The 25,538-nt window shown below is 40.0% G+C and overlaps 1 protein-coding gene across 1 annotated transcript in view; it reads right to left on the bottom strand.

Moving 5' to 3' along the window:
- Positions 1–2,860: 2,860 nt before the first annotated feature.
- The window catches only part of SPATA16 (spermatogenesis associated 16), a 285,343-nt gene continuing 262,665 nt past the window's right edge, over positions 2,861–25,538 (bottom strand). The window contains exon 10 of the mRNA XM_044667756.1: positions 2,861–2,983. Within this exon, the coding sequence (XP_044523691.1) occupies positions 2,861–2,983 (123 nt within the window). The remainder of the gene's footprint in view (positions 2,984–25,538) is intronic.

Here is a 25,538-nt window from a genome sequence, read left to right on the forward strand (position 1 = left end):
AAGCTAGGGCAATATTCCACATTCATAGCTCCTTCTCTACCTTCATTTTCTTTTAGGGCTATATAATATTTGAGTTCAAGAATGAGAAGTCAACTTACGATCCAGAGAACAGCAGTTCTGAGTAAGTATAACTAGTCTGAATTCAGGGCAGAAAGCCCAATGAAACACAGTCCAAGGAGCTGTCCAAGGTATTTGTTGGAATTTGGTTATGGTGCTGATCTGTTGGGATCTGTTGGTAATCACTTGGCCATGGAGACACTTTTGAAGTGAGCAAGTGTGCTGTGATAACTTGGGCTGGTTTAACAAAAGTTGCCATCATCACCGTCCCACTTCCACCTCCAGAATCGATATCCCCATAAAGCATGAGTCTCTCAGAAGCTAGCCTTCTGCTGGGATTAAAGAGGATTTGCCCCGAAGGAAATTGTCTGCTGATATGTGGGTCTTGAGGGCAGGAAGACATTTTAGTGAACCCTATATAGTGGAATAAATTGAGCAATTTTATTCCTTTTGTCTACTCATTAACTCCCTGAGGAGCCAGATAATTAGAGAACATTTGTTAGAGCAAGAAGGGACTTTAGGGATCATCTAGTCTAATTATCTCTCTTTACACTTGAGAAATCTGAGATTCACAGAAATGAACTGACTTACCCAAGATCACACAATTAGTAGCAGAGTCACGGATAGAACCTATATTCTCTACATATACATTTTTGTGCATAATTTCATTGATTAGTTTACCCATTTTTTAATTAAAAAAACTCTTCCCTTCCCTTTTAGAATCAATACTGTGCATTCTTTTCCAAGGCAGAAGAGGGGCGAAGGCTAGGCAATGGGAGTTAAGTGACTTGCCCAGGGTCACACAGGTAAGAAGTGTCTGAGGCCAGATTTGAACCTAGGACCTCTGTTTCTAGGCCCGGATCTCCACCCACTGAGCCACCTAGCTCCCTGTCCTGGCATTGATTTATAGTTAGTTGTATTCTAAAAATTTCTTTGCATATGTCATTGACTACTCCTCCCTCTATTTTACTATTTTTACTTTCCAGGACTTGTCCTTTCCCAAACTAATTTTGATATCTTCTGGTCCTGAATAGCATCTGGGTTTATAACTGAGTTATTCCCACTATTTTTGATTTAGTTTTTTTTACCAGTATTATTCTTATTACCTACCACTCATATGGTACAGTAGAAAAAGTACTAGATTTTGAGATGGATTTGAGTTTGAATCCTGACTTTGTCATTTACTAGCCGTGTTACAATGGGCAAACCCTTCTCTCTAGGCTTTTGCCAAGAAAACCCCAAATATGGGTTTTTGTTTGGAGGTTTTGGTTTTGTATGATTACTTTTTTTTATAAAAAGGGTCAATTTGGAAGTGTCTTGCATGATTATACATGCATAACTCAGATGGAATTGTTTTCCAGCTCCAGGAGTGGGGGAGAAGGGAGGGAGACAATTTTGATCATATAACATTGGGAAACTTATGTGGAAATTTCTTATTACATGTAACTGGTAAAATAAAATGTCATAAAATATCTTTATAATAAAATAGAAAACCTCAATTAGTCAGATTCAGTTGAAAATGACTGACCAACAATAACACAAAGGAACATGCTAACTACTTCTGATTTTGATAAGGTGAGAGAATGAACCCTGTCTATGAAGATGCCACAAGTCTATGCCTTAATAGGTCATAGATTTACAACTCAAAGGAACCTGAGAAGAAACAGTTTTAAACTCTTTCATTTTACAGGTGAGGAAACTGAGTTTTTTTCAGGTGAAGTGATTTGCTTGGGATCACACAACCTATAATTGGCATAACTGACCTTAGAATCTAGGTCCTTGGTCGGTGCTCTAAGAGGCTGATCCAATAAAATGAACCACCCAGGATCATCTAATTAGCAAGAGTCAGAGGTAGGTCTTGAACTTGGGTTTTCCTGGTTCTAAGCCCTATGTTCTTTCCATAATGCCCTATTACTTTCATGTGGCCATTGATGGGTAGAGACTAGACCTGGGATTTTTTTGGCATGGAGAACTTTGAGGTGATGAAACTTCTTCTGCTAATGTAACTTGGCATCTTCTCGAACTGATCCCCTTAGAGAGGGGGTCTGGACTTTAGAGTGTGGAGAAGTGAAATGACTTCTCCAGGGTCTTCCAGCTAGTATGTTTCAGAGGCTGAACTTTTAATTTGCTTCTGTGCTGTCTATTCATATATGAAGAGAGGGAGCATGGTATAATAAGAGACAGCACTGGAAAGACCTGCGTTCAAATATTACTTACTATCTAGGTGACCCCTAGCAAGTCACTTAAATGAGAAAATACACATAAAGATATTTACAAACCAAAAATGTTACTTAAGTGCTAGATATTTAACCTCTGTGTAGCTCAGTTTTCACATAGGTAAAATGGGGTAGGGGAGAAGGGGGATTTGATGGCCTTAAATGTCCCTTCCAGCTCTAAATATGTGATCCTATATGTGATGTAAGTGACTTTTAATGATTAACTCTATGGGCCTAGCAGGGCTCTGTGAGCACACTAGGGAAGGTCCGCCATACTTCAGAAAGGGCACAGTGGGTGAGAGAGTTCTGGCCATGGTTATTCTCTAAGCTATTTAAATAAACAAGACAGATGTGAACAAGAACCAAGTTAAACTTTCTGAGAACATTTATTTCTGCCAGCCGAGACTAATGAAGTGTGGAATCTCCTTGCTCAAGACGAGCGAGAGGGAAGAGCCACCTCATTCATCCGAAGGCAGGCCTTTGTCGTCCCAGCTGTCAAAGTCTTCCTGCCTGGATGTCTATACCTCTTCCTTGGGGATGTTGTGGTTGGGAGCCTATGGGGAGGAAGGGGCTCCTGATTCCAGGTTCTAGCATTGCTGTACACTCTGCAGCCGCTTCATCTTCATTTTCTGCCTCCTGGCTGTTCTCAGTTTTTTGGTTTTTAAGAAACTATCCTCTAATTGGTATAGAAAGTCTTCAATTAGCCCAACCTGAAAGACACAAACAAATGTCTTTGTCGTTCCATGTAAGAAAAAAAAAAAGAGGCCTCCTGGGTTTCCCAAATCATTTCCATTTCTAAGGACATTTTTGAAAAAAGCTCTGGTGAGCAGAAAGAAAGGGGAGAATGAGAAAGGAAAATTTAAAAAAAGGAAGAAAAGGCATAGTTGAAAATATAAAAAAATTCTGTCCTATTTCCTTTGGGGTTCAATTAATTTACCTGGGTTTCCCAAATTATTTGCATTTCTTAACACATTCCTGGGAAAACTTTAATGAGAGGAAAACAAGAAAGAAAGAAAAAAGGAAAAGAAAGAAGGAAAGGCACAAATGAAAACATAAAGAATTTCTGTCCCATTTCCTTTGGGGTTCAATTACTTTACATGTGTGGAGCCGACATGCCAGAGCGCCTTCATTCAGTCATGCATGCTGGGAATGGGAATTGATCACAAGGCCCTCTTTAAATGGCAATGAAAAACAGCCATTTTAAAAGAAAAGCACGAGCCAGAAATTAATCTCAGGCAAGTTTTTGTTTCCCTCCTTGTCTTCAAAGAATGCTGGAGGAAACAGAGGCTGTGGCATTTATACAGTACATGTTTGCATGAGGGAAAAATGAGTATTCCACATGGCCGCTATAAGTAACATTTTTCTATTAAATCAAAATGAAGTTCTGAATAAATACATTAAAAAAAAAAACAACAACAGCCCCCCACCAGAGAATCTAGGGGAGAGAATGCAGAACAATTCCAAGAAGAAGGGAAAAAACCTCCATCAGTCTTGCTCCAAAATAAACTCATGATTATTCAAATAAGCAACAGCTTTGTAGGTATTCTGTTTGTCAGCAAAAACTTGGAAGTAAAATAGATTGCCATTCATCTATGCAGCAATGGGATCACATAAAGGGGCAGGAATGCGAAGGTGTGTGCTTAATGTACAGGCAAAACACAAAAGAACAACTCCCCATCTACCGCCCATCTCCCACCTCCCAAAGCAAGCTTAGGTCTGAGTGTTTCCTTCTCAAGACACATCAACAAGGTGCCTGCTCCCTCGTTGGAGATGTAAGCACTTACAATTCCTATCTTCCAATTGTGAATTCCGCTTTTTAAAGGCTCCATTTAGCCTTTGGAGAAATAGTGAGTGGATTATTCAGCTTGTCAAAAAGAAAAGAACAATGGATTATAGATACATTGCAGTCATCCGAGTCCTCCATATGTTATGGATGGTACTTAGAATCTCCTTGGCTTTTCTCAAAGAAAACAAAATCAGTTTTATGCTGTGAAGACAATGACTTCAGGAGGAATAGTATGCATATGTATGTGGGTATTATAGATATCTCTGCTTATGTATATGCATCAATACAAATAAATGTGACTTCCATGGAGGTGTTATGGTCTCTGAAGTGGGCTGGCTAATCATGACAACTCCCACTTCTTTAGCTCATGAAGACTTACAAACTCACAACAGCCCTGAGCAGGTTTTGTCTCTATTGCTCTATGAGGAATTGAAGATTTAAGGTGGTTAACTGACATGCCCAGGGTTGCATTGCTAATGGAAACCATGGCTCATCATCCCCAGTTTGGGCTTGTGTGGCCTGGGTTAAATCTTGTGGGGAAAGCTTGACTCTCAATTGGATCATTTTGCCCCAATTAAGAGTTTCCTATGAGAGCCTTGAATATTTTTTGAGGCTTTCAGGGCAAAATATTTTTGAGGTGGGCAAAATGAGCCAATGGAGATTCGGTCTATGGAGAATTCTCTCTCTCTCTCTCTCTCTCTCTCTCTCTCTCTCTCTCTCTCTCTCTCTCTCTCTCTCTCTCTCTCTCTCTCTCTCCTTCTCTCTCTCTCTTTCTCTGTTTGGTGGTCTTTCTGTCTATCTACCTATCATCTATCTATCTACCTATCTATCTATCTATCTATCTATCTATCTATCTATCTATCTATCTATCTATCCATCTTTTTATCTATCATCTTTGTTTGTTTGTTTGTTTGTTTCTTTCTTTCTTTCTCTCTCTCTCTAACAGGCTACCTCATTCTCTTTCTATCTTATCTCTCTGTCATTCTATATCATCTATCTCTATCTGTCTCATTGGTCTCTATCTATTGATCTCTTACTATCTCTTAATCTCTATAGCTACCTATCTTTATATTATACTATATGTATATTTATGTGTATAACATATATATGCCACATATATGCACAGACATCCACACACATAATTTGGTCTGCAACTATTCTGCAGATTTTAGTATTTTAAGAGCTTGCTGGGGTCTTGGGCTGTTAGGTGACTTGCCTAGGAGCACACAGCCACTGGGTGTCAGAGAGAGAGGATTTCAACCTGGTCTTTCCTGAGTTTCAGTGATTTGGGGACATCTCTATAGATACACATGCCCACGTAGGCATTCATGGGGTGGTAAGGAGAGTACTAGACTTTTGAATTAGGAAGATTTGGGATCAGATTTTGCCTCACACATTTACTTTGTGATCCTTGGCAAGCCCATTAACCTTGTTGTCAATCTACTCCAGTGAATTGGAGTTCCACACTGGGAGTTCCCCAATATCTGTGAAATCAAGAGGTCTGGAACCCCTTCCCCCACCTATACCATTAGTATCTACTTCAATAATGCATCCAATGATCTATGTGCTTCACTATTATTATTATTCTCATCAGGCAGCATGGCATGGTGGACAACAGGAAAACACAAAGACATGGGTTCAGGTCCTACCTATGACTTCAATTGTCTGACTCTGGGCAAGTGTTTGAACTTCTCAAGGCTGGTGTATACTGTCCACAACACTCTCTGTTGTGGTGCCAATCCGAAGAAAATGTAACTCTTATCTGATTTTAATGTGTTGCCATTTTGAAATTCAGCATGTAGTTAACAGAGATCCCTATCAGTGTTTCCACAGGAGTTTGACTCCACTGCTCAAGGCAATTCTATTAGGAGACACATTTTAGAGAAAGTGTTACCTGCCTTGGGAGAGGGAGTTTTCTCAACTGGGAGTTCCCTATGCCAGTGAAATCACAGGGCCAGTCCTATTCTGTGATGATGATGAAGAAAGCAAGCATTTATTGAGTGCCTATCATGGGCATTTTACAAATACTCTCTCATTTGATCCTCACAACAACCCTTGGTGTTAGGTCCTGCTATTATCCCCATTTCACAATTGAGGAAACTGAGGCAAACAAAGTTTAACTGACTTTGCCCAGGGTCACACAGCTGGTTAAGTGTCTGAGTCTGGATTGGAACTCAGGTATTCCTGACAATCCATTGCATAACCTAGCTGCTGCTATAATAATAAATAATAATAATAATAATAATAACAGCAGCAACAACAACAATAATAATAGTTATTGTTATTCTACACATATGCCATTAGCTCTATTCAAATTAAGCAAAAAAAAAGGAGAATTTTGCAAAACTAACAGTGGCCTGAGGAGGCTCAAACCCAGGTCATTCATTCTACCACGTCCTGAAAAGAACAGCAAAATAATTAGATAGAGTGCCTCTCTTCCGAGGTTGAAGCATTATTCTATGGACTCCTTCCATTTATAATTAGCCAATTCCAACTCAAATCCCAAGCCGCAGAAGAATCAGACAAATGGCCCAATCAAAACAAGCATCCCGGCCACAATTCTGACTGTACACAGTTGATTAGTCACTCATGTTATTTGCACAGAAAATGTATCATTTAAATCAGAGCTCTTTACAATTAAAATGTTTGCAATTAGCCCCAAATACAATTTTGAATTGCTTATGATCCTAATGTAATGAAAACAGTTTTCTTCAAGGAGACAGGAAAATAATTGTTTTAAAACATCCATGGGTGGCTGCTGCTTCTACCTCCCCCCCTCCATTTCTATTTTTCCCCCTTTTCTTGTAAATTATATTTATTAAGAGCTGGCCTGGCTGGCTCAGTTGCTTTCATTAACTAAGGCTAAGAGAATGCTCACCTCTTTTCTCCCCTTATGCCCATGAGATGTGGGCTCCCGTTGCACTTACCTGAGAAGGCTGGGGATTTTATGATGGTGCTTGGCTAATGGTAATTTTAAAAAATGTGGAAAATTACATATTTTAAGGAGCCCATTTGTACTTTTTTGGAGGGGTATGGCAGCCGTGAAATGATGGCTCAGGGAGGCAAAGGAAGAAGAATGCCTTTCTCAGAGCAGATACAATGAATTCCATCCTGTGATTTCAATATTTCTTTTATCTTTGCAGCTACCCTGAAGAATTTAGTCCAGTGTTTTGCATTCAGGAAGCTCTTAATAAATGCTAAACTGCCTTAAGCAAAGAGTCTGATAGAATTATCAAACTTTATACAGTTTCCATCCTTGAAATACTTGCCATTTTCATTTTGTTCATTAGAGGCAATGTAATACAGGGACTAGAGAATGGGTCTTGGAGCCAGGAAGAACTGGGTTCAGGTTCTGCCTTTGACATGTATTTGACGGTGCAACCTGGACAAAGTCCTTAGTGTCTCTAGGTCAGTATAGAAATGGTTCCCTGTGAAAATCACAAAATAACATTGTCATATTGCATTGTTATTTATTTTGTTAAACATTTCCCAATTACACTTTGATTTGGTTCTAGCCTCTACCTTTGACCCTAATTCTCTACCTCGGGGTAATTTTGGGTGTTGTTTTTGACAGCTTTGGGCAGCGAGATGGCACAATGGATTTAGCACTTGGGTGAAGTCAGGAATGCTCTTCTTCCTATGTTCAAATTTGACTTCAGACACTTCCTAGTTGTGTGTCCCTGGGCAAATCACTTATCTCTGTCTGCCTCAGTTTCCTCATCTGTAAAATGAGCTGGAGAAGGAAATGGCAAACCACCTCAGTATTTTTGCTGTGTGACTCTGGGTATGCCACTTAAACTCTGTCTGCCTTAGTTTCCTCATCTATAAATGAGCTGGAAAAGGAAATGGCAAACCACCTCAGTATTTTTACTGTGTGACTCTGGGCATATCACTTAACTCTGCCTGCCTCAGTTTCCTCATATGTAAAATGAGCTGGAGAAGGAAATGGCAAACCACTCCAGTATTTTTTCTCTATAACCTTGGGCAAGTCACTTAATCCTGTTTGCCTCAGTTTCCTCATCTGTAAAATGAGCTGGAGAAGGAAATGGCAAACAACTTCAGTATCTCTGCCAAGAAAACCTCAAATAGGGTCACAGAGAATTAGAAACAACTGAACAACAATAATTTGACAACTCTGCTCTAGGCAACTCTCTGACTGTGTTATAGAGAAGGGGTTGATTTGTATGAAGAGAGGGACTTTTTTACTGGGGGCTCTCTATGCTGTTGACTAAAGTTAGGTCCCATTAATGCAAATAATGGATCTGGTAAACTGATTACATTTTTCAAATTCATACCACATATTTCCACTGGGCTGGAACCAATGACCATTTTTTACATAATTGTAATTTTGAATAATGTGAATTTGGATTCATACAATCCCTTCAGGGGATTATTTCCATGAATTGGAACCTGACTATATTTTGTTTAGGATATTGAAGAGAGGGAGCATGACTTCAGTTTCAGTCCTACCTCTGACACATACTGCTTGAATCACTCTGAGCCAGTCATATAGCTTCTTGGTCCTCCAGGTCCTCTCTAAGACTATCCATTGCAGGAGTAGGAAGCCACCTTCACTGTGAACTCCCAATGTCAGCAAAATCTCAACTCTAGCCCTACTCCTTCACACCCCAGAGTGAGGCTTCAAGCCTGCTGTAGGCAGGTTTTCCAGATCAGAGATTTCCCCCATGTCATGGTGATTGTAATGACATTGGCAATGAGGATAACAAGGATGATTGCCGTTTGCTTTAAGCTCAAAACATTTTTATAGATGAGACACAAAATGTTAGATTTGAGTTTTGAGAGCCTCAGGTTCAAATCCTGACTCTGGCACTGGTGACATTACTGGACACTGGAAAGTCACTAGTCATTTACCCATCGATAAAATAATTTCTGTCATTTGCAATTTACTGGTGATAATTGCTTGAGTCCTTACTTCCTGGGACCTTCTGTAAGGCTCAGGTAAACATTTTAAAAGATTTAAAAGGGGATCCAAAAGCCAATTATTCTGTGGTAGAGAGAATTTTTGTTCAGGCATGAGTTGGGGAAGATGACTTCTGAGATTCTTTTAGATTGAAATTCCAAAGTAATTAATACAGGTATTATCATCATCTCCATTTCATTGATGAGGAAACTGAGACCAAGAGAGTCTATGTGACTTGCCCACGATCACATCAGTAATGTTTACAGCTAGCCAGGATTCAGATTCAAGTCTTTCTGCTTCTTAGCCTAGAACTCTCTCTTCTGTTGAATCTATAACATATTTAGGAGATGATGACAATGGCCAAGAGTGAATTTGAACCTTATAATATAGTATAGAAGAACTGCTTGATGTTTTTAAAAATGTCCAGACTTTCTTTTTTTTTTTAAACAATCTGGTTGAAGACTATATAAATATACATTAAATAAGAAGAGCAGATTGCAAATGATGGAAATTTCCATGTAATGGCGAAACTTCATGGATCCCTGATTTCCCTGATGTAAGCACACCTAGCTGATGCTGGCTGCCAGCCCTCCTCTGCTTTGTCAAGGCTCGTCTTGAGTCATGGCAGAAGAAATAGAATCTCCTATTGCCCAGCCTGGGAGTGAGCCCCTCTGAAGTCACCCCATCTGGATGTTTGATGGGAGGCACCAGACTGGTCCTGAGCCTGGCCTGGAAATCTTTCTAGCATGGTAAGACTAACTGGAATTTGAGCTCAGTTGGTCTAGTCTGTGACAGTCTAGGCTCACCTCTGTATTTAAGGAGGCATCTGAGACTTGGGTGGAGGATAAAGTGGTTATGAAGGAGGAAATCTCCCCCTCCCTCCCCCCCACCAAATGTCAGGAAGACATGATGAGTGGAGGTCTGTCTGAAAATTGGGTTTGACCCAGAACTTGCTAGTTTAAAGTAGACTCACGGCTTCTCAGGGATCTATTTTTTATGAATAAATCAATTAATCAACCAACAAACATTCATTAAGCACCTACTATGTGCTAGGCATAGTGCTGGGTACTCTGGATACAGAACAAACATATGAAACAGTTCTTGCCTTCAAGGAGCCGATGTGCTATTTGTTTTTTTTTTTCTTTTTTTTTTAAACCCTTAACTTCTGTGTATTGGCTCCTAGATGGAAGAGTGGTAAGGGTGGGCAATGGGGATCAAGTGACTTGCCCAGGGTCACACAGCTGGGAAGTGTCTGAGGCTGGATTTGAACCTAGGACCTCCTGTCTCTAGGCCTGGCTCTCAATCCATTGAGCTACGCAGCTGCCCCATCGATGTGCTATTTGAAGAGAAAAATTAGACTACTGTGTCCTAGAGAATCCAGGGCAAATGGGCAGCCACTGTTGAGAAAATCAGATTATCGAACACTGAATAAATAATCAAAGGTAATGTTCAAGTCCCATCATCTTTTAAAGGATGTCAGTGATCTGATAAGGACCATTCACTTTTACAGAATCCTCTTCTCAAGATAATCCTACATGGAGGGGAATTATTGTGCCCATACTACAGATGAAGTTGAGAATCAGAGAAACTAAGTGACATATCCAGATCATACAGGTTGTGTAACTCTTGACCAAACATCCTAGGATTTACGCAGACTAAGTTGAATCCCACATCACTGTCTTTGGCTCATTTTGTCCCACCCATGGTTGTTCTGGGAACCACAAAATATAGCTTGTATCTAGGTCTCTACAGATGTGGGTAAAAGTGACCCCAGTTCCTGTGCAAGCACTCAAGATAACAGTGCAAATAAAGTATAGGACAGACTTTATTTCTCCTCATAGACAAAATATAAAAATTGCAAAGTATCAACAATAGCCTGCAAAAAACTGATAAAATTTTTTACCTATTTGTAAGAGTCCCCCCTGGGACTAATAAAGTGAAATTCTAATAAGCGACATTTAAAAAATAATCTAATAAGAAGACATTCAATATGGGTAAATAGAAAGTAAATATATTCCTTCCAAATTGAATTCTGTGACTCTATGATCCTACAGATTTTTTAGCAATACTGTTGTGAGACTTACAGTATCACCTTTTGATTTGGGCTCTCCTCAGAGGGGAAACCCTAGAGAGCAACTCCTGGATGTTTAAGTGAGTTCTTGCACCTGTCCATGGAGACAGGGACTGATATAGGTCTCCAATCTTATAGTAGTTTCCTAAGGTCTCAGACTCCCTCCAGATTGTGCTTGCTAGGCCACAGAGGATGTCTCCCCTTAGTATTTGTACCATTCAAACTACTCAGGGCTGTAACAGAAAAGAAAGTCCGTGTTTTTGCTCCTCCATATTTGGCTCAGTCCCTTGCTTCTTCTTTTTCCCTGGGGCCACTTGTATGAATTTATTCTTTCCAAGATGGTTGGCTCTGATCAAGAACTTTTAGGTCCTAGAATTCAACAATGGTCAGGAATCCCACTCTCCTCTCTTCTTTCTAGGAGGCTTGACTGGAGGTCTTGGAACTTGGCATTATTCCCCAAGTCCCTCTTCCTCTTTTCAGCAGTCTGGCTCATGAAACTCTATCCTTTTTGGGGTCCACATAGTTGAGAAGTGCTGCCATCTCTTTAGTTACATGGAAGAGGGTATGTACAATTGCAATATGTTTCTCCAGGGCTTCCATTAGATGCTTGAGGATGCTGGGGAGAGGGGAGAAGCTATGCACAAGATGTACCTAAGTTCCCCATCCTCTGCTCTTCTGATTTCAGAGCAAATACTCTTTTTACTGAATCCTTGATTTCCCCAGCCCTTCATCCATTATAGATGAGGAAAATGGCGGCTGAACTTTTAAATGATTTACTAAAGGTTATCTATAGAGCAGCTAGCATTTGAGCACATGCTTTCTGATTGCAAATACATTTTTGCTTCCGGTACACCTTTAATTTCCTGTTCTAAGTCTTCTAAATATTTGTGATTCCAAGTGGACCAAATTTTAATTCTAACTAATATTGCTTTGAAACTGGCTTGAAGCTTGTGGCTCCCTATTTCCCTTAGGATGAAATGCAAACTTCACTGTTTGGCATTTAAAATCTTTGGCTTTCTTTGATCCAGCCACACCACTACTGGGTTCATACCCCAAAGAGATCACAAGGAAAAAGACTTGTACAAAAATATTTATAGCTGCGCTCTGTGGTGGCAAAAAATTGGAAAATGAAGAGATGCCCTTTAATTGGGGAATGGCTGAACAAGTTGTGATATCTGTTGGTGATGGAATACTATTGTGCTCAAAGGAATAATGAACTGGAGGAATTCCATGTAAATTGGAACAACCTCCAGGAATTGATGCAGAGTGAAAGGAGCAGAACCAGGAGAACCTTATACACAGAGAAGGTTACACTGTGGCACAATCGAATGTAATGGACTTCTCTACTAGCAACAATGCAATGATCCAGGATAATTCTGAGGGACTTAGGAGAAAGAATGCTATCCACATCCAGAGAAAGAACTGTGGAAGCAGAAATGCAGAAGAAAAACAACTGCTGGATCAGACTTATTTCAAATGACTGCACCACATGCTTTCTATACTCTAGTCCAAATGGTCTACTGGTTGGTCTTAGCAAACAACATTTCATCTCCTGCTTCTCCTTTACACTGGCTGTCCCCTATACCTGGAATGCTCTCCCTCCTCACCTATGAATCATGGAATCCTTTGTTCCTTTCCAGGCTCTGCTTAGGTGCCACCTCCTTCCCTCTCCCCTGAGTCCCTCAGCAGAACATAAGTTCCTGGAGGGCAGGGATTGTTCAGCTTTGTCTAAAGTCTGTCATAGCACCTTGCAGGGAGTAGCCACTTAACAAGCATTGCGCCAATAGAGTTGTTTCTAAAACGAAATTTAGTTCTGAATTGGATTTGGTGGGAGTGGGGCAGTTCCAGATAGAGCCACTAACCACTTAGATTTGGGTATCTCTCTCCTTTCTCACCTGGCAGATTCAGAAACTTATCAGGGCTGCAGTGATAAAAGGACAAATGGAAGTCATTGCCCAGAAGACATCAGAGGCATTCAGAGTGCTGGGAGCACTTTGACATTCCAGCTCTTGGGACTGAAAATACCTTTGTGCTAAACTGTGCTACCAGCCCTTTATTGAAAATGCACATATATCAGGAGGATAAAAAGCCTTTTGATACATGGAGCCCAGAACCGGAGTCGTTTTTACTAGGCTATCACAACATCCTGGAAACCTGGTGCCAAAGCAGCTTTTTAAAAATTCATTTATTTATTTTTTTATCAAACAGCTTTTGTTGCCTTGGAGAGGGATGGATGCACTCTCGTGGCTTGGTCTCCAAGTATTCCTTGTGCCTTAAGATTCCTTTATGAACCACAAATGACAGAAACAACATTCTTTCTGATGTTCAGTGGGGTTGCTCACTACCTACCTATCAAGAGGCTCAGGCAGCTTCAGGATGGCTCCAATGAACCTGCTCTTTTCTAAGAGAAGGTGTTTTCTCCTGCACCTAGGTACAGAGAAAGAGGCAGTGTGGGGTGGTGGAGAGACCCCTGGACTGGTTCTGCCATGACTGAAATTCTCTACATCAGTTTCATCAATTGTAAAATGGAGCTAATGGCAACTTGTACTTCCTATCTCACAGGATGGTCCTGATGATCAAATGAGATCTCAAAGGCATCATGGGACTTAAAAGAACAACTTTACTTTTTGTTTTAATAACAACTTTAAGAAGGGTAAGAAGGATAAGCAAATGGGGTTAAATGACTTGGCCAGGGTCACACAGCCCAAGATCATTATGGGACTTTTTTTTTTAAGGAAAAAAAAAAGAGTGTGAACCTTCATCATGGGACTTTTAAGGCTGTAACTGGTCTTGCAGGTCATCGAGCCTGACTCTCTGACTTTAGAGATGAGGCAATAGAGCCTGGGAGAGGGGAGCAATGATTTAACCAAGGTCATTGGGATTCTAGGTAGCAGAAGCCACATTCTCTCATTTCAAATCCAGAAGTATCTCTCTTTCCTTCTCTCTTATCTTTTTCTTACAAGTTTTTATGTTATTTTCTATATAGATTTTTTTACATTGCCTTGATTGCCCAGTATGAGTTGTCCCCAAAGTCTTAGTGCAATCTTAAGCTATTAAAGTTTGAAATTGCAGTAGGATACCCTGCATATACCTATCTTTCTCCAAAGATTCATTCCTTATATGAGGGAATAAAAAAGACAGAAGGCAAGAGAAGGAAGAAACCCCTCCAATATCTAGCAAAACTAACCAATACATCAACTTCATCTAATGGCAGCTGTCCCTTGCATGCTCTCTTCCAGTAAAAGTTCTCGGTACATGCGTGGTATTTCATCTTCCTTGTCTGTCTCTCTGCCCATGCCTGGAATGCTCTCCTTCCTTCCCTCTGCCTCAAAGCCTCCCTTAGCTTCTTAAAAAGCACCACTACAGGTTTTTTTTTTCTAGTTTTTCTGACCTCCACTTCCCTTGCCTCACATCCTACACTGTATGTGTTCTGGACCCTTGGAAATTTGAATCACAAAGTGCACACCTTGCATTTAGTTTTCTGTGTACCTGTTGCAACCCAGTAGGATATTAGCTACCTATGGGCAAGTACTGTTTTATTACTATTATTTTTTTGTATTCCTATTCCCAGTACTTAGCACATGATCTGGCACCCAGGAGGTGTTTAATAAATGCTCATTGGCTGATAGGCACTTAATAAATGTGGAAATGAATGGATCTGCATTTCTATCATACCATTCTAGGTAAGCTATCATTATGAATTCAGAGAAATCTGCTTCTTCCTCCCCTCATCCTCATTTCAGATAGAAAGCCCACTTTTAGCAGAGGGCTACTGAAAGAACATAGAAACCTGAAGTTTTGATGAGGTGAAGGATTTTTTTTGGGGGGGGGGTTGGAGTAGGCATTTTTTAAACCTTGGCTTTGTCCCTCCCCATGTGCCATTTTTAAAAAGAATCATAAAGGGGATGATGAAAGACCACTGTCTTCCTGTAGGGCCACGTAGAGGCACTTTCATTCTTGTATTTCTTGAAAAGATGAAAGGTATAATGAGTACACTATAAATGATTGAATGAGCTCCCAGTCAATTGCTCTGAACTATATATTAATCCCACTTTCAATGCAGAATGGAAGATGTCCTATGGTTCATTTAGCTACCAAATGGTAGGCACTGCTCTTCTGTTATTCTCCCGAATTATAAAGAACTGTAAATATTTTAATATATAAAATAAATGCTATAAAATGCTAGGCTGCAAAGCCAAGCTTCTCTTTTGGTAATAGAAAAAGATTAACTTCAAGGATGAATTGCAAGCTTATTCTTCAGTCAAAAATGAGATTAAAAATTTTTTTTGACTGCTACCTCCCATCTAGAGATCTTTTCTTTTTTCTCTTTTAAAACTGCCCTCTGGAAAGATATATTCTTAAAGGGATTTTTTTGTGTGTGAAGTAAATGTAAGAATTGTTGATAAATTTGAAAAGAATCAAGTAATTTCTGGTTTGTGTTGTAGGAGCTTCGCTTTTCTATCCCAAAGGGACAAAGAGGAGAGAAACCAGAAGAGTCAAAGAAAGGTGTTTATTCACTCATTAATTCATTTCATTTATATGTTCCTTTCATTCATTTAATGTGTATGGTACATCTACTCTCTGATAATCACTGTATTTGGCAACAGACAAGAAGACATTCTCCCTGTCTTCAAAGAACTTACAGTCTAGTAGGGAGATAGAGAAAAAAAAAATTTTTTTTTTTACAAGGTGCCGAACAGGAGTGCATTGGGACCCCATACTCTCATACAGTAATTGTAAGGCTTGGAAGGATGCCTCTGAGTTAAATTTTATTTAAGCTATGTCTATCACTGCCCAAGATCTTTGTGGCATGACTAAAAGAGATTCTTTTGAAATAGTGATCAGTGGGAAACTTTTGGACTTGTCAGACTGTTTCTGGTCAGAGAAATGAGAGGGATTTCCAGGGTGCCCCAAAGAAATTTTGGTTTCACTTAAGTCTTTTTTTCACGGCCATTTAATTATTTTTTTCCAGACTACATGTTAATATAATTTTAAATAATTTTCTTTCCTTCCTTCCTTCCTTCCTTCCTTCCTTCCTTCCTTCCTTCCTTCCTTTGTTTCTCTCTCTCTCTCTCTCTCTCTCTCTCTCTCTCTCTCTCTCTCTCTCTCTCTCTCTCTCTCTCTCTCCTCCCTGTCTTCTCTCTTCCTTTCATTTCTTATGGCACAATATTATTCCATTACAATCACATAACTACAATTTGTTCAGCCACTCCCCAGTTGATGGACATCCCTTTAGTTTCCACTTCTTTGCAACCAGAAAAAGAACTGCTATAAATATTCTTGTACAATCAGGTCCTTTCCCATTATCTTTGATCTCTTTGGAATACAGACCCAGTAGTGGCATCACACTTTTATGACCCTTGGCATAGTTCCAAATTGCTCTCCAGAATGGTTAGACCAGTTCACAGCTCCACTAACAGTGTATTAGCATCCCAATTTTTCCACATCCCCTCCAACACATCATTTTCCTTTCTTGCCTTATTCACATAGGTCTTGTGAACTCCAGTTGTTTTATTGTTCCCCATGACCAATGAGGCTCCCTAAAAGTTCACAATATTGATAAGAAATGGAGGATGCCCTAGATCTGTTATGCTGGAATTGCCTTATCTATTCCCTTGCTTTTACCCATTCTCCAGCAGGGTGGAGGAAAACGTAAGCTAGCTATGCATTTCTTTTTTCCTCCTTTCCCATCTCATGACTGCAAGGCTGTATTGAGAATGGTTATGAACTGTTATCTCCTAAAGGGGTATTGTTTTGTTTTCTTGACATGCCTATGACACTATATTAAAAGCTGGGAATTTATTTGATTCTGTGCCAATTCTGTATACTTGAATGCATGCGGTGAGATTAGCAAAGGAAGAAAGCACACCCAGAAGGGAAGCACATTTCAATTATTGAAGATCTGTATACCCAAGTTGGAGCAGCTAGAGTAATCTGGCTGGGGGGGGGGTTCCCAAACTACATTTTTTCAGGAATGGGAATGCATGAGAGGAAAAGAGCAATCGGGGGGGGGGTTAGCTTCCCCCGAGATGAGAGGCAGTGAACACTGGAGTGGCGAAGCAAGCAAGTTTAGCAGGAGTGGCCATTTTGGCTGCTATGTTTGAAAGGAAAGTCATACCTGTAGAGCAGTAGTTCCCAAACTTTTTTGGCCTACCGCCCCCTTTCCAGAAAAAAATATTACTTAGCCCCCTGGACATTAATTAAAAAAATTTAATAGTTAATAGGAAAGATAAATGCACCTGTAGCCATCACCACCCTCCTGGATTGCTGCAACACCCACCAGGGGGCGGTAGCACCCACTTTGGGAATCACTGCTGTAGAAGGAGTGGGGTGTGGTTACACCCAAAGGGTTGGTGGAATAAAATGCTATATCCCTATACAATAAAGATGTCAAAGGAAAAGGAAAGGGACCTACAGGGGCAAAAAAAGAAGCTTTTTTTTTTTTTTTTTTTTTTTAAGATTTCAAGATTTAGCTTACATTTGCCAGTTTCCAAGATGCAAATGATCATACCAAAAATTTAACAATTGGCTCTCACAAGCCAGGACAGGATATTTCCAGTATGCCCCTGGTTATTGCTTGTTCTCTCTACAGCATGCATTTATTCTATATATATTTGGTCTATTTGGTCTAATTGAGCTCACAGACTCATAGATTTAGAGTTGGGAGTGATGGTAGAGTCCAACCCCCTCATTTTTCAGATGAAGAACCTGAGGCCAAGGCAGGTGAAGTGATCTGCCCAAATTGACACAGGTAGGAGCATCCATTGTCCTGAATGTACTTCTCTATTTGGTATAACAGGGAACGAGGCATTAAAGAGTCAAAATGTGGTGGCTCTACTGCCATTAGAGATGATGGCAATTCATTTGAGATATCCTGGCAAGGCTCAGTTCTCCATCTCTTCATGGTCTTTCTTCCAGTTTCATCTATTGCTGTTCTTGAGGTGATTTTCACAAAAGGCTAAATCATGGTGTGGTGGTGATTGTAGGTCCTCCAAAGCAATATTAGTAGTATAAACTCCAGAAGCTTCCATTTCCAAAGTAATGGCAGCACAGTGGTGGAAAAATGGTGGCGGAGAATCAGTAAACATTCCTTTATCTTCTTGTTGTCTATGGACTGCATTTTTGCTCAAAAGGTCTATAAGCTTCACCAAACTGCCCAAAGGGTCCATGACACCAAAAAAGTTAAGAATTCCTGAGCTGGAAGAAAATAGAGGATCACAGGTGCAGAACTGAAAGGGACCTTTGGGGCTGTCTAATCTCATCTTTTAATTTTACAGATGAGGGAACTATATTTAAGTAACATACCCATAGTCAAGAGAGTTTTTTAAATAGAAGAGTGATAAGGTCAGACCTGAACTTTAGGAATTTTACTTTGACCACTGTGGGGAGAATGGGAGAGTATCTTTTTTTTTTTTTTTTTGTTACTGTGCTCTCAAGTCCTACTACAGTGCTGGGCACATAGTTGGTGATTAATAAATGTAAGGATCATGGTATGATCAGGGTTGGCAGGGCCCTGGGAAGACATTTTCCCAGACCCTTCATTGTATTTTGTTTTTATTTTTATTCTGATCTTTAACACCAAAGAAAAGAGGGAATTTCCATATATATATATATATATATATATCAGAACACAAAATGATGATTGCATTTGAAACTGAGGAATCTCCATTTCATAGAGTTTGCTTTTGGGGAAAAAGTATATAATAAATTTCACATTTCCTTTCTGAAATATCCTTCTTATTTGTACTTTCTTCTAAACTTTCTTCTGTTTCCTTCTATGCATTTGAAAAATGCTTTAGTAGTCTTTCTTGATGTTAGTATTACTAACTTCCCTTTTCCTATACCTATTCTCCATTAAAAATCTAGAGAAAGAAAAAAAAACAAGCAAACCTTGAATCAAATGAATAATCAAGCAAAAGGAATCCAACTGTTACCATATCCAAAAATGTAAACCTGGAGTCCAACACCTGTCAGGATGTACAACTCTTTATTTTACAGATGAGGAAACTGAGGCACTGAGACACAAAGTAACTTGACCAGGCTCGCCCAGCTAGTAAGCAGCAGGGCTAGACTTGAACTCAGGTCTTGCAACTTTCTAAGTTCATCATGCTTTCCACTATACCCCTTCTGGCCTTCCCACTCCCCTGGGTGTGCCCCCATCTCTCTTAGGGGAAGAGGTCAGACAATACCCCACTGGCTTTTAAATTCAAATCTGTTCCTCTTCCCATATTAGCTGGTTAGAAACGTGATCAACTAAAGTTTCCTAGATAAATGGCTCATACGACATTTAGATCTGTTTAGCTTCTAAAGCACAGAGGTGTATCAAGTCCATCTTTTAGATCAGGAGTTCTTAACTTCTTGAATGTTGTGGACCCCCAGGTGGTCTGATGGAGCCAACAGACTCTTCCTCAGAATGTATCATTTTTAAAAAAATTGAAGGAAAACCTCATTTTCAGTTAGAGATTTGTGATGATGAAGATGGAGGGTTCCCCCCCCCCCATCCAAGTTTACAGTTTCCCTGTAATCTATCCATGGGCCCCAGTTTAAGAACCCTGCTCTACAGGAATGCTGAGCTGAGCTAATGAGAAAGCCCATTTCTTGAGGCTGAGCATTTTCATGATCAAACTGCTCTAAATCTACAGGGACTCCTTAAAAAACAAAGCACACAGGACTCTTCTGCCAGATTGTTAGCAAAGCTTCCTTGCAAATGAGTGACATGGCTGCTGAATTTTTGAAAAAAAAAAGGCTGTATTTCCTGGGACAAATGCCTGCCGCCATGAGCTTGGCCTACACCTTAGCTGCCAGAAGTCCTGCTGGTGAATGATAGGCTAACCTGGGTAATCCATCTTGTAATACTTCCTGGAGGGGTGTGGGACTGAATGTTAATGTTCCAATAAACAGAATCTCTCTCTCTCTCTCTCTCTCCTCTTCCCTTTCTCCCTTCTCTTTTTCTCTCCCTCTTCCTCTCCATCTCTCTCTGTCTCCATCTCCCTCCCTCTTTCCCCTCTCTTTTCTTTCTCTCTCTACCCTTTCCTCTCTCCTTTCTCTTTTTTCCTCCCTCCCCTTCTCTCTCTCTCTTATTCCCTCTCTCTTCCTCCCTTCCTCTCTCTTTTTCCCTCTAGCCTTCCCTTTCTCCCTTCTCTTTTTCTCCCTTTCCCCTTCTCTGTCTCTCTTCCTCTGTCTCTCTTCCTCCCTCCCTCTCTACTCCCTTAATCCTTCTCTCTCTCCCTTCTCTTTTTCTTGCCCTCCCTCTGTCTATCTGTCTGTCTCTGTCTATCTCCCTCCTGCTCTCCCTCTCTCTCTTTCTCCCTCTACCCTTCCCTCTCTTTCTCTTTTTCCTCTCCCTCCTCGTGTCTCTCTGTCTCTCTCTGTTTCTGTTTCTGTCTCTGTCTCCCTCCCTATCTCCTTCTCTCTTTCTTCTCTAGCCTTCCTTCTCTCTTTCTTCTTCTTCTTCTTCTTCTTCTTCTTCTTCTTCTTCTTCTTCTCTCTCTCTTTTTTTTGTCTTTATAAAAAGACAAAATGATGCCATTAGTTCTTCACAGAGAGAAATTGTCTTGTAGCCAAGATGGAATCTCCCACTCTTAATTGGAGCATTTCAGTATTGTTCTTGAGTACATCATAAACAATGAGAGGCAAACAGCATAGCCTAACATCAGCTTGGTTGAACTATAGCCCAGAAATTAATTTTTCTTTATGGCATGATGCATTTTTCTTTTTGTGAAGCAAACTTCAGAACACAAGTATATGGAAGGATTTTGAACCAAAGGAAAACATAATTAAATATATGTTCTATTTAAAAAATAATNCTCCTCCTCCTCCTCCTCCTCCTCCTCCTCCTCCTTCTCCTTCTCCTCCTTCTCCTCCTTCTCAACCTTTCCATGTCTTGGGTGATTCCATGAGCTCAAATTCACAGATTTAAAAATGGAGGAGAATATGGAGGCCATCTACCTTAGCTTTCCCATTTTACAGATAAGCAAACTCAAGGCCACAGAGCCTGACTGCTTGCCTATGGTCACACAGCTGTGTGTGTCAGAGGCTGGACAGGAACCCATGCTTTCCTGACTCCCAGGCCAGCCCCTCTAGCTATAAAGCATACTTTCTCTCCTGAAAAATAAGTGTGCTGAAAAAATGATAGCAAGAATGGCAATGCTGTTTAGCTGTTTCAGTTGAGTCTGATACTTAGTCATCCCATTTTGGATTTTCTTGGCAAAGATACTGGAGTAGTTTGCCATTTCCTTCTCCAGCTCACTTTATAAATGAGGAAACTGAGACAAAGTTAAGTAAGTTGACCAAGGTCACACAGCTAGTGTCTGAGCCTGGATTCGAACTCCCCATTGGGATTTTCTTGGCAAAGATATTGGAGTGGTTTATCATGTCCTTCTCTTAGATCATTTTATAGATAAGAAAATTGAGGCAGAAAGAAGTTAAGTGACTTGCCCAGGCCACAGGCTTGTTGCTTTATTCACTGTTTCACCCACTTGCCTCCATAGCACAGGTAACCTAAATTTATAGATTAAACATTAAAATTTAGATTTAGAGCTAGAAATAGAACTTGGAGGCCATCTAACTCAAATACTTCCTTAGAGAGATAAGGAAACAGAAGTTGAGTGAGGGGTTGCCTAGGTCACATAGAAGTTGGAGAGTTGTGATTTTAACCTAGGTCTTTGATTTCAAGTGCAGCAATCATTCCATTGGACCACACTGCCTTTCTTACTTCTGTGGGGGAAAAATCTATCAGTTGGTGGCTTACTTTCTGTGGATGAGAATGATGCAACCCAGTCTATCACCAGGTCTGTTCTTGATGCCTTCCATCTTGATAGGACCTGACCTAGCTTTGGATAACTCATGGCTATCTCCATGCCATATAGCAACATCAGAGAAGACTCTCCAGGAGGCTGGACTTCATATAATCATAGGATTTGGGAGTCTGGAGGAACCTTACAGATCATACTGACCTATCCTTGCCATTTTGCAGATGCGGAAATGGAGATGAGCGAAGTTAAATGATTGGACAACATCCCATCACTAATTGGTGGTAGAGCCTGGACCATAACATACAGTTTCAGGCTCTCCATCCAATACTGGCATCTAGGAGAGAGGGAGGGAGAGAGTGCAACAGTCCCTTTAACCAAAGTGAACCCATCTTAGACACACAGTCTTGAGACAGGGATATGGAACTTAGATTAATAGAAGACATTAACTGGGAGGCATTTATGGGTCATTTGAAAAAGATGGCAGTGTCCAGTGCCTCCCAAATTGAGAAAGTAACAGGGAATTTCAAGAAAAGAGAAAATAACCAGACTACATTCATAATGATTTGAAGCATTTACTGTGTTCCTTTCTTTTGCTATGGAATTTTAAAATATCATCATGTACCATGAACATGGTAAAAGAACTATCAGTCTTATATTTTCCAAAAAAAAAAAAAAAAGAAATGAAAGACCTTCCTATAGATTATTGGGAGAAAAGAATTGAATGAGTTGGATTTTATTATAAATATTTTTTTATTTGACTGATATATGTGCCATATTGGTTCCCCTCAGTAGAATGTGGTAAGCCCCCTGAAGGCAGGAGTTGTTTCATCTTTGTCTTTGTATCTCCAGCATATAGCACAGTGCCTGGCACACTATAGGTGTGTCATAAATGCTAATTCAATGAATGCATTTTAAAATGCATTAATGGGTAAACAAATGAAATGAAGGAAGTCAAATCTAAGTTTACATTCATTTCCTCCATGTTATATGAATTCTTAATCCACTCAAGCTTCTTATAAATCTTCAGTTTCTATTCATCCATCTCTTCAGCCACCTATCATCCTCCATTCATCCATCCACCTAGCCATTCATCCATCTATCCACTTTATATATATATATATATGATATATATATATACACATACATATAGATTAATTAATTAACAAACAAGCATTTAGTGGGAGCCTTCTATGTGCCAGCCACTGTTTGGTGATGGGTATACATAGTCAAAAATGAAATAGTTTCTGCCCTTAAGAAGCTTACATTCTAATGTACATTCATTATTTCACATTCACATATAAAATATATGTAAAATAAATAAATATGTAAAATAAATTTATACAAAATAAATTTAAAGGAAGCTAGGGGTTCTTAGAGTTGTAGGCAGGAAGAGAACATGTCTCAGGCATGGCAGCAAAGGCATAGAAATGGGAGAGGGAATGTCATTGGTGAAGAAAGGTAGTTTGGCTGGACCACAGAATGTGGGGAGTAATGTGTGATAAATCTGAAAAGGTAAGTTGGAAACCGGTTGTTAAGACTAAATGCCAAACAGAGGGGTTTGTACTTAATCTTAGAAATAATTGGCAGTCATTAAATTCACTGAACAGGAGAGCAAGGCATCTGTATTTAATCCTAGAGGTAACAGGGAATCACTAAGTTTATTATGCAGGAAAGTAGTAGCATGTCTAGACCTATCTTTCAGAAAATGACTTCACAGCTGCGTGAGAGATGTACTGGACTGGAGAAAGACTTGAGAGGCAATTATAATCCAGATAAGGATCTGAACTAGCTTGGTCACTAAGTGAGTAGAGAAAGGCATAGGTTGGACCTATACTTCTCTCTGTTTTCACTTATTTTGCCCTATCCCTACCTTCTGGCAGAGATGCCACTATGATATATCCAAACTTCCTGGGTGATGTATTCAAAACATCAACAACACAAGGGATGAGGAAAATTCTAGATTCTCTAGGATCTCTAGACTGCTATGAATGTCCTGGAGGGGTTAAACAAGTGTGATATATTCAGTTCCAGGTTTGATGTTCAATGGAATGATGTGGAAGAGTGGAAGAATAATCTTCTACTCTTCCATTATTTTGGTTTCATTGTGCTTACAGCCTCAGCCAGCATCATGGAACATCAGGAAGCAAAATGAAAAGGCAAGAGAGGAAAAATCCTAGAATTTTTTTAAGGGTATATAACATGAATACAAATAAAAGCTTCAATGGAGAGAAAAAGAAGAGGACAGGTACAGGAGATGTTGTGGAAGTATATAGGAGACAAACTTGGCGGCCAATTGGGGATGGTGTGAGGGAGAATGAGGAGTTGAGGATGATTCTGTAACTAGAAGGATGGTGGTAAGTTATAGTAGGGATTCATATAGGGATTGCATTAGATGATACTCAAGTCTTTCAACTTTCAAATTCTATAATTCTGGAACCCACAAATATAAGGCATGATATATCTATTTAGATGATGACCTAGCAAAGGAGACTAAGAAGGAGCAGCCCAGTCTGTAGAAGGAAAACAGAGAGAGCAGTATCATGAGAACCTATTGAGAGTATCCGGGAGGAAATGATTCAGTGTCAAATGCAGAGATGTCTAGAAGAGGACTGAGAAAAAGCCATTAGATTTGGCAATTAGGCGATCACTAATAATTCTGAAAGAGCAGTTTCAGATGACCAGTCATGTTGGAAGCCAGGAGTTGGTCCACCAAGAGTGGCTCTCCTGAAACTGCAGTCTACGTAATAACGACATCAAATCCTACTCAAGCCAGGCTAAACTCATTATATCCAATAGTTCCCGGTCAAAGGTTTAACCTTCCTTTCCTCCTCCTCTCCACATACAAAAGACTTACCAGAGTTCTCACTCAGTGGGGCAGGACTATAGGACCTTATGCCTCCAGCTAGCTGAATACCCCATAGCTCACATCTTCTGTGACATTGAGCACTACTGTGTGACCCACTTGGCATACATCAGAAATTCAGCAATCCAGCTCAGATCGGACAGACATCGTTGCTAGCCTTGCCTTCCACAACTTTTTTGGAGAGGTCCCCATGGGTGAATTCTTAAGGAACTAGGATAGTCCCCCTCTACTGTGGACTCCCTGCTCTAAAACCAGAGCAATCAGGAGTCACTTTACAACAGGAGAACTTTTCTAAGTATTCTAAGCCTGTTCAAAACCTGATTGTCATTTATCCTCCTTAATTCCTTTTCTTTCTTATTGATGAAGTTCATTTAATAACGTCTCATACAGCTTCAGTCCCATGAGCAGAGGGAGTTAATGTGACATCTTTGGCATCTTACAAGGTTCAATCCATGACATAAGGGGGCTAATGACATATTACAGAGAAGATATATCAGAGGATGGACTAAATGAGAATAACTCATCTGGACTCTAGTTGATATGAATTTATATGGCTTTTCAATCTTCACAAATGAGTGTTCTTCTAAGGTCTGAAAATGTCTAGGAGAAAAATTATCCCTTCTTCCAACCCTTTGACTCAGAGCTGATCTCTGAGTTTCTCTGTGGATAGAGATTTGGACTTGTGGTTACTAAGGTTTAGATCTGGCTTTAAACACTTACTAGCTCTGTGATGCTGGGCAAATCAGTTGACCTCTGCCTGCCTCAGTTTCCTCATCTGAAAAATGGGGATAATGAGAGCACCTACTTCCCAAGGTTGTTATAAGGACCAATCAGTCAGTTAGTTAATCAATAAACCTTTAAGCACCTACT

The sequence above is a fragment of the Gracilinanus agilis genome, chromosome 3 (assembly GCF_016433145.1).
Source record: "Gracilinanus agilis isolate LMUSP501 chromosome 3, AgileGrace, whole genome shotgun sequence".
Lineage (NCBI taxonomy): Eukaryota > Metazoa > Chordata > Mammalia > Didelphimorphia > Didelphidae > Gracilinanus > Gracilinanus agilis.